This window comes from Microtus ochrogaster, chromosome 4, assembly GCF_000317375.1.
Source record: "Microtus ochrogaster isolate Prairie Vole_2 chromosome 4, MicOch1.0, whole genome shotgun sequence".
Taxonomy (NCBI): Eukaryota; Metazoa; Chordata; class Mammalia; order Rodentia; family Cricetidae; genus Microtus; species Microtus ochrogaster.
This window is the reverse complement of record NC_022011.1, coordinates 44,070,381-44,085,191: the sequence shown is the minus strand read 5'-3', so window position 1 is coordinate 44,085,191 and position 14,811 is coordinate 44,070,381. Positions and strand designations below refer to the sequence as shown.

Here is a 14,811-nt window from a genome sequence, read left to right as displayed (position 1 = left end):
GTAGACCAGGCTGGTCTCGAACTCACAGAGATCCGCCTGCCTCTGCCTCCCAAGTGCTGGGATTAAAGGCGTGCGCCACCATCGCCCGGCTTCAGATACTCTTTTGTAAACTGTAAAGAGCCATTCCTGCTTTGCTGGGTTCGGCAAGCCGCCTTCTGAAAGAAATGCCCACAGGCCCCGCCTGAGGAATGACCTCCTGGCTCTGGGGCTCTGATATCTTTGGGCTCAGGCCATATTGCTCCCCCCACCTTCCCTTCCTATGTCCCTCCATCCTCCACTTTATCCTTGTCCATTTCCCCTCCCCACCTGCCCCTATCTGTTGTGCAAGATGGGCTGGCACACCTTCTGGGGCAGGTCCGATCAAGGCCAAGGGACTTCCCTAGTGCGGGCAGCTGCGGACGAGACTGGGGGCAGGGGGCAAGACGAGGAACAGGAGGAATGCTGAATTCCCGCATGTCCGTCCAGGCGTCCCCTTGCAGTCCCTACATCCTCCTCGGCATGAGGAAGGAGGGGAGACGCTCTGGCTGCAGTCCCCAGGGCGCCCAGTTTTCTGCGATGCCCCCACCAGCCTTTTCTTCTTTGCTATCTGAATTTGGCGCACACCCGGCGCGTCTGTCCCGGGTCTCCCTTCCGGGGATCTTCTCTTTGTCTAAGTCTGCCCGCTGTCTAGAGGTCCCCGCCCTCCCTGTACTGGAGAGGAGGGCGTGGCTCTGTCGGAGGCGTGGTCTGTCCTGGCGGGGCGGGGCGGGGCGGGCAACGGGGCCTGGGCGCCGGCTGGAGAGGCTACGGCGACGGGCGGGCAGGCGGGACGCGGCTGAGATCTCGGTGGGAGTGGAGCGGAGCCCAGACGACTGCGGGGCTGCGGGGCTGCGGGGCGGCGGGAGTGGGGCCTGCGGACTCCATGGCGCCAGCGGCGTCCGTCTGAGTAGTAGGGGCGGATCCGGCCGCGGCTTCTCCTCGCCATGGGAGACGTGCTGTCCACACACCTGGATGACGCGCGACGCCAGCACATCGCAGGTGAGGACCGCTCAGCGTCACGCCGGCCTCGGGCTCCGCGGGGCACCCCGGGCCACGCCTCCGCCTTCGCTGGGTCGGGGAGGGGGTCCCGGAGAGTCAAGGCCCGGGGCGGGACGTAGCCGGTCAGACCCTTGCCCTTTCTCCGATCTTGTTCTCTCTCAGCTTAGCGGGCCTTCCAGGCCTTAATATGTGTTCCCTTCCCCCCTTTGAGGAGCCTGAGACTCCATTTCTCTGCTGGAACTTGCTCCTCTCGGAGCCCCGTCAGGCCAGAACCCTGCACCTATACCGTAGATCGCGTGACCGCGGGGTCGCATCCTCATCTTCCCAGCAACGTTCCAAGCCTACCCACTCACTACTCCGGACTCTGCCACACTTAGTCAGAGCTTCCTGACTTCCCCGCGCAGCCGACCTGTCCCACCTCTCCCTGGCTTCAGTCCCCGTACACGTGGCTGAAGCTTCCAGGGGGATGGGCCCTTGGAAGGCCTGGGACCTCACGTGGAGAGTGGGGCTAAGGAAAGATGGGGTGCCCTAGAAGGGCCAGGTCCCTGGCCTTTGAGTTGGCTCCATTTCAGCAGAGTGCTGGCTCTACAGCTTAGAGGGGCGGCTGGTCATGGCCAGGGCTGACTCCTTCAGGGTCAGTGTCCAGCCTCCCAGTGCGGTCCTTCAGCTAGCCTTGTGCTCCGCCTGTCAAGGCATGGTGAACACTTCTCAAGAAGGAGTTGCTTCTCCCAAGTCTTTGGAGGAGGAGTTCAGCATCTTGGGTTGATTGTGGAGAATGGGAAACTGGATGAGAATCTCAGGCTGTCCCCAAACTTAGTTTGGACTGACGACACGGGCAGGTCAGGCCAGGCAGTCCTGAATGTAATTTTAGCTTTTTGCCTAGGTGTGTGATCTTGAACCGGTCTCTTAATGCCCTAGAGCCTAGGTGTTATCTTTGAAAGGGGTTGGTGTTGCTTAGTACAGGGCATAGAGCAGGCACCGAGACATGGGGTGCCAACCAGTTGGGGTTCTTGGAGAACATGAAGAAGATAAGATCCCCTGATCTTGTCTCCCTGTACTGTGGCGTCCCCTACGTGGTCTTGATGTCCTGCTGAGTGCCTACCCCACATTCTCTTGAAAGCAGGGACCCTTTGAGAACAATGACAGGTGCCCCTTATTCTCCCCCACCTCCCTCTATCTATCCTAGCAGGGTACAAAGAAGGGGCCAGAGAAGGACTGCCCAGTGACTGGGCCTGAGCTGGTGGCTTGAGCTTCCCTTTGTGCCAGCCCTGAAGTTGGGCACAGACATGGTGACTTAGAACAACAGTTGGGGGTTAAGTCCTGGAAGGCCTCCTTGTAGGACTAGGTCTGGACTCAGGAAGGGCCGGGCGGAGCCTTCCTGTCCCTTCCCTGTTGGTGGCAACCTCCTAGGGTTCTGTAACAGTCCCTCCATTCAGGGCCTCCTCTCAGGGCTCTCAGCAAGCATGGGTGGGGTGTGCCCTACTTCAGTGGGTTTTTTCCTTTCCCCACACCCAGAGCTCCCACCTTCCCAAGTCATGGGCTGAGAACCCACCTCTGCCCTACTGGCCAATTCCCGGAGTGGATCCTGAGCCAGGGAAGGTAAAGTGGCCTCCTCTGGAGAGGGCTGAGTTTGTTTTGTGACTGAGAAAAAGAGGGTTGTGCCCACTCAGCCTGCTTGCCTCTCCTCCTAACACTTAAGTGCTATTAATAACCCCCTTAGATGCCTTAGATTCCATGGCAAGCTCACCTGGAGGGAGTGGGGTCCTGAAGTGTCTGGTGGGGGACTGTAAGAAGGCAGCCCAACAGAGAGAAGAACTTCCTTAGAATCTGTTGGAGGGAAATGGGGTCTTGTTTTTGCCATCTCCAGCCACCCGTTCACTCTCCTCACCCCACCCAGCAGGTACTGGAGGACTCCACAGCAGATGATTGACATTCCAGAGCCCTCCCTACCTGCTGAAGTGTCAGCTGTGGGAACACCCCTTCCCACAGGGCCCTCAAGCTCCCAGGCCTGTCAGGGTGCTGCGGCTTGGCTGGCAGCCTTGTCCCCTCCCCTAGCAGGTGAGCAGGTGAATGCCAGCCTGCAAGTCCTGGCAAAGGTCAGGCGTGCTCTTACCCAGGGTGCTGTTTTGCTGCCCCGGCACCTTTTATCCTGCGATTTCAAAGCCTCTGGCAAGCAGAGGCTTGTTCCTGCCCAGCGCTGGCGATGCTGGTAGCAGGGTGGTTTGTGCACTTGGTGTGGAATGGGCCTGAGAGCTAGGGAACCATTGTCACCTAGGGGCTGCTTATTTTCCCTGGATATGAACAGAATGGGGTGTGGCACCAGGTGGCTGAAGTCCCTTCTAGTTATGAGGGACTAAAATTCCCTACAGACCTGACTGGAACAACTTTAAGTCCGGACTCAGACTGCACAAATATTAGCTGACTGACTTTCGGTCAGTGTATGAGTGTTTTGCTCCCATGTATGTCTGCGCACTGAATGTGGTCTTGCTCTGAGAAGGACCGGCATCAGACCCCCTGGAGCTGGAGTTAGAGATGGTGGTTAGCTGCAGTGGGGGTGCTGGGAATCAAGCCCACATCCTGCAAGAACAATGTTCTTAACCAGTGAGCCATCTCTCCAGCCCTCTCTCTTTTCTTTGTAAGCCCTCCTCCACCATTGAGGTGTTTCTCAAGCCTTTATTATTGTTATTTTGAGACAGTTTTACTAAGTTGCCCAGGCTGCCTTGAACTCAATTTGTAGCCCAGGCAGGACTTGAATCTAAGCTCCTTTTGTTTCTCAAGTCCTGACTAGCTGGGATTACAGGTCTGTGCCACCGCACACCCCTGCCCTCCCATTTACTGAGGATTGAATCGCCGTGTCCTTATCAGTGAGATGGGAATGACAATGGTAGCTAGGTGCTGCTGGGAGGATCTGGTGGCTCAGCACAGATAAGGTGCTACCCAACCTAGTACTTGGGCAGAAGCACTCAGCAAACATCATATTAGTGAGATTGTTCTGGGGTTTCTGTGATTAGATTCCCTCTAATGTTGACGTTCAAAGGGGTGGGTGAGGTTTGTCCTGTCTCTGAAGTCAGATTGGCCAGTTCCCTGGATTTGAGGAGAAACCAGTTTTTCAGAAGCCTTGATTCCTGGCTTCTTTCACTGTGGCAGCTCTGTGTGGTGGACGTGGTCTGTGTGGTGCGGGTTGAGAGATTAGTGGCAGGGTCAGTGGCAGCAGGGTGTGCAGAAGGAACCAGAAGATAGACAAACGACTGAGCTACGCCAGACCAGCCTTTCCACGAGATAGACGACAGGACTCTCAAACGCCTTTTGTGCCCTTTGAGGGATTTCATGCAGAAACCAGGATGCTGCAAGTGAGGGCTGGAGACCGGCACCTGAGCTGCAGGGGGAGAGCTGGCTGCCATGGGGGAAATCCCCCCTTCTCCAGGACATCCTCAGGGGTTCCACCGTTGTGGGTCACCGCTCAGTAAAGGTGCGAGAATTGCCCCACAGAGGGCAGACTGCGCCAGCCCTTAATGCTCCTGCGAGTTCCACCCACCTGCCCTGCTCTCCCTGCTCCTGGCTAATTCTTTTTTAAAAAACCACACTTTACTGAGACCCAGTTCCACACCCTGTACCGTCTACCCACAGAGAATGTTTTTTACTGTATTGACTGAGGTGAGCAACCATCTCCACACGTAATCTGGGGACATTTCAGCCTGCTCGAAATACACCCTGAACCCATCAGTAGCCACCACACCCCACCCTCCCTGTTCTCTCAACCCTAGGCAGCCTTCGCCAAATTGCCAAAGCAGTGTGCACCTGGACACTTTAGGAGGGGATGTATAAAAACCAGATCTTCTATCTTTCTTTCTTGGCCATCGCTCTGCAGAAGAAATCATTTGTCTGGTCACCTCTTCCCTATTGGCTCACTCCGATAGCTGTTTTTTTCCTTCCACTCGAAGTGCCATTCTGTGCCTGGGGCAGTGTTATTTGTCCATGGCCCTGGTAACGGCTGCTTGGGTTTTTACTGGCATCTTGTAGTATACATTGTGCTGCTTAAACATCCTATATACAGCTTGTGCTAGGAGCTGTTATCAGAAGCATCAAGGAGAACTTCTGGGGAATATGAATACATCCATGCTTAGCCTTTGGAAGGTGGCAAACATTTCATATCCTTCTGCCAAGACCTACTTTATTACTGGGTTATCGCCCTTTGTGATAACCGGCTATGAAAAAGGGATCATGTTTATTTGTCAAGAAAAGCAAATAATATCTGTTTGCAGATTGATCTTAGCAACCCCCACACCTCTACCTCTCCACTTGTAAAAGTGGCTCCAGGTGCAGGAGTGAAAGTTGTAGGTGTTCCACTCCCCACTCCCTGCTGCCTAATTGTCATGGGGCCTTTGCCCAGAGACTTTGCAGGCTGCCGCCGGATGCTTGATCCAGGCCTGGGACAGCCTCTCTGGGTGAAGCTGTCTGGGCACTCTGCTATCTCTAGTGTTGAGTCTTACATAATGTGCTTTTGTTGGCTTTCTTGCTCTCCCCTCCCCCCAGCCTCCTCTAGTCTTCTATTTGGTCCTCTCCCACCCTTTAGTCTGTGCTCTGGCCTCCTGGGGGCCTCCCACCTCACCCTCCAGGCCTTCCCACACAGGCTGCCAAAAGAGACCTTTCTAATCCCAAACTGGGCCATAGCCCGCCCTCCCTGCCTCCTGCCGCCTAAGGAATGAAGCTGAAAGACAAGAAGGGCGGCTCACCCACCCCCTGCCTGACCACGTCGTCCTTTTGTAGCCTGCCCAATCGTGGTGGTAGGTTGCTGGGACTGTGACTCAACACTGTGTGTCTTGCCTCTTTTTCTAAACATTTGCAGTAAACATCTTTTCCATAGTCTGCACGTCTTTCCAGGTGAGGTGTTTCTTAGCCATTCTCTCAGTGTTGCCTTTGGGTTGTTCCTGCCCTGTTGGTTCTTAGCACAGTCTCCTCTGCCTGATTCCTCCCTGGCTGTGCTTGGCCGCCCTGCTGAAGCCAGATTCATCCTGCATATTCTACCCCTACCCTGCCTCTTTTATTCATCTGGACGCGTCCAGGAAGGATCCCTCCTGGGAGCCCAGGGGACCTCTCTGAGCATCTGTTAGATGCTAGTGCATTTGAAGGGACTGCCCGTGAGTTGTTAGCACGGACTGAAGTCTGTGGCCTCTGGGTATGTGGCCCCAGTAACTGCTCCCCTGGCCTGCTGCCCACAGGGGCTGGTCTATTTCCTGTCTGAGAATGGCGGGTGATAGAGAAGGGAGGGGCGGTTCTCAGGCTGTGAATGCTAAAATAGTTTTATTTATTTATTTAGACACAGCCTTTTATAATCCAGGCTGTCCTCAAACTCACAGGATAGCTGAGGATGACCTTGTACCTCTTGAGTGTTAAGATTTGAGGTGGGAATCAAACCCAGGGCCTCACGTGTGTTAGGCTAGAGCTCTACCAACTGAGCCACAGCCCAGCCCAACTCTTTTAACTGAGCACTTACTCTGTGCCATGCCGTCCTCTGCCTGGATCATCTCTCAGAATTACCTCCATGGAAGGCAGGAAGCAGCGAGAGCAAGGCCTTAGTGACGAAGTCCCCACTGTGACTGCATAGCTATGATTCGCAGGGGGACAGTGTGGGAAAGGCCCCAGAGAGACACAGACAGGGGCCTGGCAGGAGGGAGAGGAGGGGGACTGTAGGCTTGGGCCAGAGGCTCTGGTAGGCTGCCCAGCTATATCCCACCACGGCGGAGGCATTACTCAGTCTGAGACTCACAGTCTGCCCCACCCCCTCCCCAGGCAGAGCTCTTGACTCACTCACTACACACTGTCACAGAAGCATCATCCTGCGGTTACAGATTCCTGCGCTGCCTTTTCCTCCCCGGCCCCACCCCCACCCACTTCCCTGCCTGGGGAAGAAGGGCTTTCTGAAGCCCGAGTGGGGAGCACGCTCCTCTCTAGGTGGAGTTTCAGGGCCTGAGTCACCGAGGAGGCTTGATGGTGAAACTGGGAGAACCGGAAGTGCTGCCTGTGTGGTGCCCCGCCCACTTGGGACCCGGTCCCGTGAGGAAATGTGCTGACTCCAACCCGTGATGAAGGGACCGTGGGTCGGCTGCCACAGTGGACGGTGAATGGGAAGCAGGGATCTGAGCGGGTACCCCAGCAAGGCTTTGTGTGTGTGTGTGTGGGGGGGGGGCTTGGGCTCTGTCTCTAGATGAATCGGTGTCCCTGGGCCTCAGGGTTCTCTGTAAAAGATGGAGGCTGTTTTGCCATCATAGAGCAGCATGGTAATCTTTGGATAGTGCAGTGTAGGGTGGCAGTGAGTGAATGACAGCTATTTTATTTTGTTTTGAGACGGGGTCTCACGTATCTGAGGTTGGCCTTGAACTTGCTCTGTAGCTCCTGGTCCTCTCACCTCCACCGCGTGCTGCCATTGCAGCTCTATGGCACTGCTGTGCTGTTCGCAGGGCCTGATGCGTGCTCAGCAAGCGCAGACTGAGCTGTGACCTCAGTTTGATTGGTAGCTTAAATTTATTTTTGTTTGTTTGGTTTTTGGTTTTTTGAGACGGGGTTTCCTGTTGTCGCCCTGGCTGTCCTGAAACTCACTCTCTAAACCAGCTTGCATTCAAACTCAGAGACCCACTTGCCTCTGCCTCCTGAGCGCTGGGATCAAAGATGTGCACCACAACCACCCAGCTTTTACATTTTTTTTTTTTATTGTCTGTGTGTATGTGTGTGATGTGTGTGGTGCACATGGGAGACCGGAGGATGCCTCTGTGGTTCTCTTCTTCCACCTTTACTTGGGTTCTGGGGAATCAAACTGTCATGTTTACATGGCAAGGGCTTTCAAAACATCTGGGCTTGTCCATCCCACATGATGGCTTTTTTGGTTGTTACTCTACTGGGCCTGCTTGACACCTCAGGAGACATGGCCAATTTGTCTGCCCCCTCGCGTGTGGCCAGCCAGTGTCCCAGGAAGCAGGCATGTCCTAGCCTGAGCAACACCAGCCTTTGGTTCAGGACCCCTGAGGTATTCAGCCTGTGTGTGCAGAGCTGTGGGGTGGGGCTGTGGTTCCCCCAGCGTTGTCCACTCTGTGTCTGTCTTGAGTTGGGACACAGAAGATAAAGACACCGTGTGTCCAGAATTAGATTTATGAATCTGAACCTGGTCCTGTCGATTATTTGCTGTGTGATCCTGTCCAGAGGTTGTGCCTCTCTGATTGGTCTCCCCATTTGTGACCTCAAGGTCAGTACCCTCTTTTGGGAATTCTCTGCCTTTGAAAACCCTTTCCCAGGACTCTCAAGGCCCTGCCAGGTGGGTTACTGTGTGGAAACAGTGGTTCATGCCTCTCAGACCTTCTCCAGGTGATGCACTCTGACCCCTGACATCCTGGTTATTTTTCCTTTATCCGCTCAGTCAATAGTTATGGAATTTCATCTGGGTTTAATGGTGCATGCCTGTAATCCCAACACTCAGGAGATTGGAGCAGGAGGGTCAGGGTTCAGAATCATCCCAGGCTCTGTATCCAGTTGGATGCCAGCCTGGGTTACATGATAGCCAGTAAGTGGTCCAGCAGGGAAAATGCGCACTGTGCAGACCCAACTCCGGCGTCCAATCCCCAGATCTGTGGTGAAAGGGAAGACTGACTCTGTGACGTTGTCCTCCCCACGTGTGCCCTGGTATTCTCGAGGGCCTCCACCCCCAAACACACACACACACAAACCCGTGACAGAGTGCTCAATTTAAAAGGAAGCCAAGACAGTTACAAAGCTCTTCCTGTGCTGGGGACAGGCTGATCAAACTTTCTCAGTGGTCATTTGCTTGGAGCTTCCTGGCTGGCTGTGTTCTCGCACGGAAGGTGGGGGAATATGGGGTGGAAGGAGCTGTGTGTTGGCCTTGAAGAGGAGGGGCCTTGCCCTGACAGACCTGGGGAAGCCTTGGCTCATTCCCAGGTGGAAGTGACACCCAGTTGTGGTGGTGGGCTGAGCATGGGGGTAGGTGGTGAAGGCCATACCCAGGTAGGGGTGGAGTGGCCAAGGCCTCAGTGACAGTGACGAGTGGGGGGAGCGTCTGATGTGCACCAGTTTTGAGAGCTCCTGCATGCTCTTGGATGGAGAATGGCCTCCCTCAGCCTCCACTTTTACCCTTCTGATGTCGGGAGGCTCGCTCTCCTACCTGATGACTCCGAGTCTGAGATGTGGGCTTCACAGATTCCAGCCGTACTGGGTCACCATGCGGGTTTGGGTCAGTGAAACTGTGTGGCAGGGTTTCCTGGTGTCTCAGCAACAGCTGAGTTCATGGAAGGACTCCTACTCAGGAAGTCCCCTCTCTCACAAGGAAGTGCCAGGCTGGGAGCCAGTGAAATGGCTCAGGTAGAGGAGCCTGCCACAAAGCCTGATGACCTAGCTGACCCCTGCAACCCAATGCTGCACATTGTCCCCCGACCGCCACACATGTGTAGTGGTGTGTGTGTCCCCTCCCCCAGACACACAAAATAAATAAGATATAAACAGAAATCAAAATAAGAAAGCTGAAGCCGGGTGGTAAAGGCGCACGCTTTTAATCCCAGCACTGGGGGGGGGGGGGCAGAGGCAGGCGGATCTCTGAGTTTGAGGCCAGCCTGGGCTACAAGAGCAAGTTCCAGGACAGGCTCCAATGCTACAGAGAAACCCTGTCCTGAAATAAACAAACAAACAAATAAATAAAACCGGGCAACAACAACAAAAAAGAAAGTGGAGAAAGGATATCTGTGCAGACTGGGTATCCGAGCATCCAGGAGGATGACTAAATTGTGGCTTGTAAAGTGTGAACCCCATGTTCCCTCTCTACAGGTAGCAGGCCACACAGTCTGAGTGCCAAGGGACTTTGGCAGGCCCTTCATTTTGTCCCCACTCGGGACCCTTCTTCTCTTTGCTGCTCTTCATGGGTGATCACTAAGCCAGTGTCGAGAGTGCAGCAGTTTCAATCAAGGAACGAAGTAGGCATGGTGGATGGATGTCTGGTGCACAGATATCCTGCTGAGGGAGGCAGGGCTTGTTCTCAAAGCCATCTCAGACCCCAGGGTAAGCTGCACACTGGACTGAAGCCGCCACACAAGAGTTGATTTTGTGGAGCTCTTGTGCAGGCCAGGAAGGTTCCAGCAAGCACGCTGTGGTTGCATGATGGACACAGTGGATGTTTATGCTTTCCTAAGTGCACTCTGGCTTTGAACACTCCATCAGGAGGCCGTGTGCCTGTTTGTGATGGGGCAACAGAAGGCTTCTGCCAGGGACAAAGCTGTGTGGTTGTGGTCATGGTGGTCATGGTCCCTCCTCGGAGCTGCAGGTGAAAGTAAGGAGGGAAGAATGGCTGGGCAGTGGTGGCGCACACCTTTAATCCCAGCACTCAGAAGGCAGAGGCAGGTGGATCTCTGTAGGTTCTAGGCCAGCCTGGTCTACAGAGTGAGTTCCAGGACAGCCAGGGCTGCACAGAGAAACCCTGTCTTGAAAAAAAAAAAAAAAAAAAAAAAAAAAAAAAAAAAAGAAAGAAGGAAAGAAAAGAAACAGTGACCCCATTACTTGCCTTTGGAATATCTAAAGGTTCTGTAGAGTTCTTGGCCTGTGACAGGTCAGGGACATGGTGATGACAGCCTAACCTTCTGATTCCTGTACTCTGGCCTCCCTCATGCTGGGGTCACAGGTGTGTGCCACATGTCTAGTTTCATGTGGTGCTGGGGACTGAACTCCAGGCTGTGTGCGTGCTCTGTAAGCAATCCCCCAGGTGAAATAGTCTCACCGCATAGTCCAGGCTGACCTTAATTTGCAGCAGTATTCCTGCCTCAGCTCCCCAAATCCTGAAATCTACAGGTTATGCGTCATCATAGCTGGTGCTCTGTGTGTGTGTGTGTGCGTGTGTGTGTGTGCGTGTGCGTGTGGGTTTGTTTTCTATTTAGCCGAGCTGAAACTCACTATGTAGATCAGGCTATCTTTCAAATCACAAAGATGTGCCTGCCTTCGCCTCCTGAGTGCAGAGATTAAAAGCATGAGCCACCACACCCAGCTGTGATTCTTTTTTGTTTGTTTGTTTGTGTTTGTTTTTTGAGACAGGGTTTTTCTGTGTAGCCCTGGCTGTCCTGGAACTCACTTTGTAGACCTGGCTGGCTTTAAACTCAGAGACCTGCCTGCCTCTGCTGGAATTAAAGGCCTGTGTCTCCACCCAGCTAGGGCAGCTCTAGGGAATGTGAAGGGTGTGGGGAGAGTGGGAGATGGGAGCTTAAGTTTTGGAATCCACAAGTTTACTTAGAATTGCCTGGCCCCCAGGGTCCCTGCCTTCGCCTTGAAGTTGCTGTTGGGCAGCAGGTGAGTTTTTCTTCCTCTGGCCTGGACACCCCTGTCTCTCGGGTGGTGCGATGGAAATGATCTAAAGGTCAGAAGGCTAGGAGGAGTACAAGGTCAAGGCCAGCCTGGGACAAGCAAGGAGACCCTGTGGCGAGAGAACAAAGGGAAGGAAGGGTGGGAGGAAGGACGGAGGGACAGACCAATCGATCTAACTGCTCTTGGCCTTCATTTCACCACTGAGTGAACCGAGGCCCCGAGAGTGGAAAGGAAGAGCCCACAATCCAGAGGCCACGGAATTGGACAGAAAGCCTGACTGCCTTCCCCGCCAAGGACCAGCACAGACCCAACCAGGGAAGGGTGACTGGGCTGGGCCAGGCTGCAGGGGTATAATTTGAAAACTGAGTAAACAAACAAGTCCTCATTGAGCAAGGCAGACTCTGTGCAGCTCACAGACGGCCTGTGTCTGAGGACGGCCCGGGCTTGTCCACTCACAGACAGAAAGTTATATTTGGTTAAAAATAGCCAAAGCCCCACTCTCCTCCCACCCCCACCCTGTATTTAAGGCTGCCAGGAAAAGGGGAGGGGGGACAGATTGCCCCTCCTTGTGGGAAGCTGGACCCACTCCCCTAGGAACGGCTATAGGGCGGCTCTCCAGTGTGTCTCTGGGCCTCAGTTTCCCCTTCTTTAGGGGAGACGGTGTGAGTCCAGTAGGTGAACATAGTAGGCCCTTTGTGTGTCTGGTGTGGCTCTGGCTAGGGCCCCAGAAGTTAGTCCTTTAGTCTTGGCCTGAGGCAGGGGCTTCTGCACTGTGCAAAGGGGTTATTTTCTTAGCGACCCCTCATCCTTCTAGGCGGGGTTGTTGCAGGCTGCACATGCAGCTCAGCTTTCCTGTTTTCCTGTGGAGACTTTTGTGGAATCCAAGACTAGCTGCTTGGGGTCTTGCCCTGCTGGCTTGGGCCTCTCCACCCCCACACGGGGCCCAGCAGACTTCCTGTGCAGTTAGGGGCTGTCCTCCCCCGCCCCCAATCACATGGAGAGTTTTTAAGAGGCCAATCAGCAAAAAGACTGGAACTCAGAGTTATGTGTAACCTTGCCTGACACCTGCCTCCTCTGAGCTTCGTTTTCCTCTTAGTGCGCTGTTCTGACATCTCCAGACCCTTCCAGGCTCCTCTGTACCTTGGAGTCATGTTATAGAGACTGAAGGACATTACAGGACTCTCAGTCTCTTTCTGTAGCCCCTGTATTGGGGGTTGCGGGGGACTGCCCTGGCTGCAGTCCTTACTAAGATATTTGTAGCACCTGAGGTCTGGCGCCACTGGGCTTCCCTGGGTGGAGAGTGGCAGTACTGGCTGGTTTTATGTCAACTTGACCAAGCTAGAGTCATCAGAGAGGAAGGAAGGAGTCTCAGCTGAGGAAATGCCTCCTTGAGATGCAGCTGTAAGGCATTTTCTCAATTAGTGATCAATGGGGAAGGGGCCAGCCTGTGGTGTGTGGTGCCATCCCTGGGCTGGTGGTCCTGGGTTCTATGAGAAAATAGGCTGAGCAAGCAAGGGGAAGCAAGCCAGTAAGCAGCACCCCTCCATGGTGTCTGCATCAGCTCCTGCCCTTCTTGAGTTCCTGTCCTGATTTCCTTTGGTGATGAACAGCAAATAAATATAAGTCAAATGAACCCTTTTCTTCCCAAACTTGCCTTTTGATTGCTGTGTTGTATCACAACAATGGAAACTCCAACTAGAAGAGGGGCTTTGGTGGTGACGGCCTGCTCTTCCATCTACTGGCCAAGGGCCCTTAGGCCAGTCCGGTAACTGTTTCATTTGCTCTAAGACAGGATGTCACTAATCCTTAATGGTTGCAAAGGTTTTGAATCTGTCTGGCAGTCACTGCTCTGTGATGATGGACACCATGGTGCTTAGTACCATGTGTGAGAATAAAAAGATGCCACTTAGGACTGGAGAGATGATTCAGTGGTTAAGCACACTAGTTACTCTTGCAAAGAACCTGGGTTCAAGTCCCAGCACCCATGTGGTGGCTTACAACCCTCCGTAATTCCAGATCCAAGGGAACCAAAGCTCTCATCTGACTTCCATGGGTGTGTACCAGCTGTACGCAATATACACCAGCAAAAAATTCATGCAGATAAAATAAAAACATAAATAAGTTCCAAAAAGAGGCAGAGGATCTTGGAACTCTTTGCATGAGGGCCAGGGGGTTCACAAGTATGTGTGGGTGTGGATTTGGGGTGCTGGAGGCAGATGCTGGAGACCATGGCCTTTGTCTCTGTCCTCTTGGAAGGAGTGGTCTGGGCCTGCTTTGTCTGAGGCCACAGACTTAAGGTGCGTGCATCTACTACCCAGGGCTTCCTTCCTCTCTGCGTGTATTCCCCATAGTGTGACTCACTGGCGTTCAGGTCTTTGTTCTTGTTCTTGTTCCGGAGGATAAGGCCAGGGATTTGTTCTTGATCTGGCTGGTCCTTTCCTGGGCTCCTGACCTCAATCTCTGGTCTTGGTTGAATCCTTAGTGTGACAGGTAGGGGCCAGGTGGACTCTCAGCCCCATTCTTGGGATATAATAGGTTCAGAAGTGTGTGGAGACCGAGAGACCCCTGTGTGCTTGGCATTAAGCTGGTGGCTGCCAAGCCCAAATACCTAGGTCCTGCCATTGCAGAGACCTGTTCAGTTGGCTGCTGTGATGTTGACACCTTTCTGTGACAGCTTGCTTCTGTCCCATGGAATAATCATTGTCATTTGCTCTCCTGTCAGAGATGAAACAACTTCCTGGTGGCCTGGGGTCCCCTGAGTGGGTTCAGGTCTGAGGCAAGTACTTTGACTTGCTTGGTGACTTCAGTCCTTGTACCTGTCTCAGAGAGGTGTGGTGCTTGGGGTCCTGTTGCTGGCCTCTCAGTGTGCTGGGGGAGCTGGGAACTTGTGTCCCTAGGAGGAAAGATTCCAAGTGGTGAGCTACTGTGGCTGAAGCCGCGGGACTTTCAAAGGCCAGGCGGGAAGGGGTGGCCTGAAGAGATTGGTGGTCCACACACCCACAGGTTTAGAGGAAAGAGAATCAGCCCTGCCTAGGTTAAACCTATGCAGCCACTTTAAGGGAGAGTTAGACTAGCTTAGCATGTAACCAAATGGTACAGCAGGGCTCTGAAACAGGCGAGTGGAACACTGTAGCAATAGGTGTGTTATCCAATGGTATACTATGTAACCAGGAAAAGGGAATGTGTAATCGCCTACCTCTACCACCGCAAACAGGGTTTCTCTGTAGTCCTGGCTGTCCTGGAACTCACTCTGTAGACCATGCTGTCCTTGAACTCAGAGATCCCCACCCCTGCCTCTGCCTCCTGAGTGCTTGGATTAAAGGTGTGTTTCACCACACCCAGCTCTTTTCCTGATTTTTTTTTTTAAAGCAGTGAATGTATGAATGTATCAAATTAAAAAGAGTACTGTGAGCTGGGCGATGGTGGCGCGCACGCCTTTAATCCCAGCAC

General features: G+C 53.7%; 1 protein-coding gene across 1 annotated transcript in view; it reads left to right on the top strand.

Moving 5' to 3' along the window:
• Positions 1–774: 774 nt before the first annotated feature.
• Positions 775–14,811, top strand: part of Fam129b (family with sequence similarity 129 member B) — a 51,139-nt gene continuing 37,102 nt past the window's right edge. Inside the window, exon 1 of the mRNA XM_005346031.3 lies at positions 775–1,017. Within this exon, the coding sequence (XP_005346088.1) occupies positions 963–1,017 (55 nt within the window). The 5' untranslated portion in view covers positions 775–962. The remainder of the gene's footprint in view (positions 1,018–14,811) is intronic.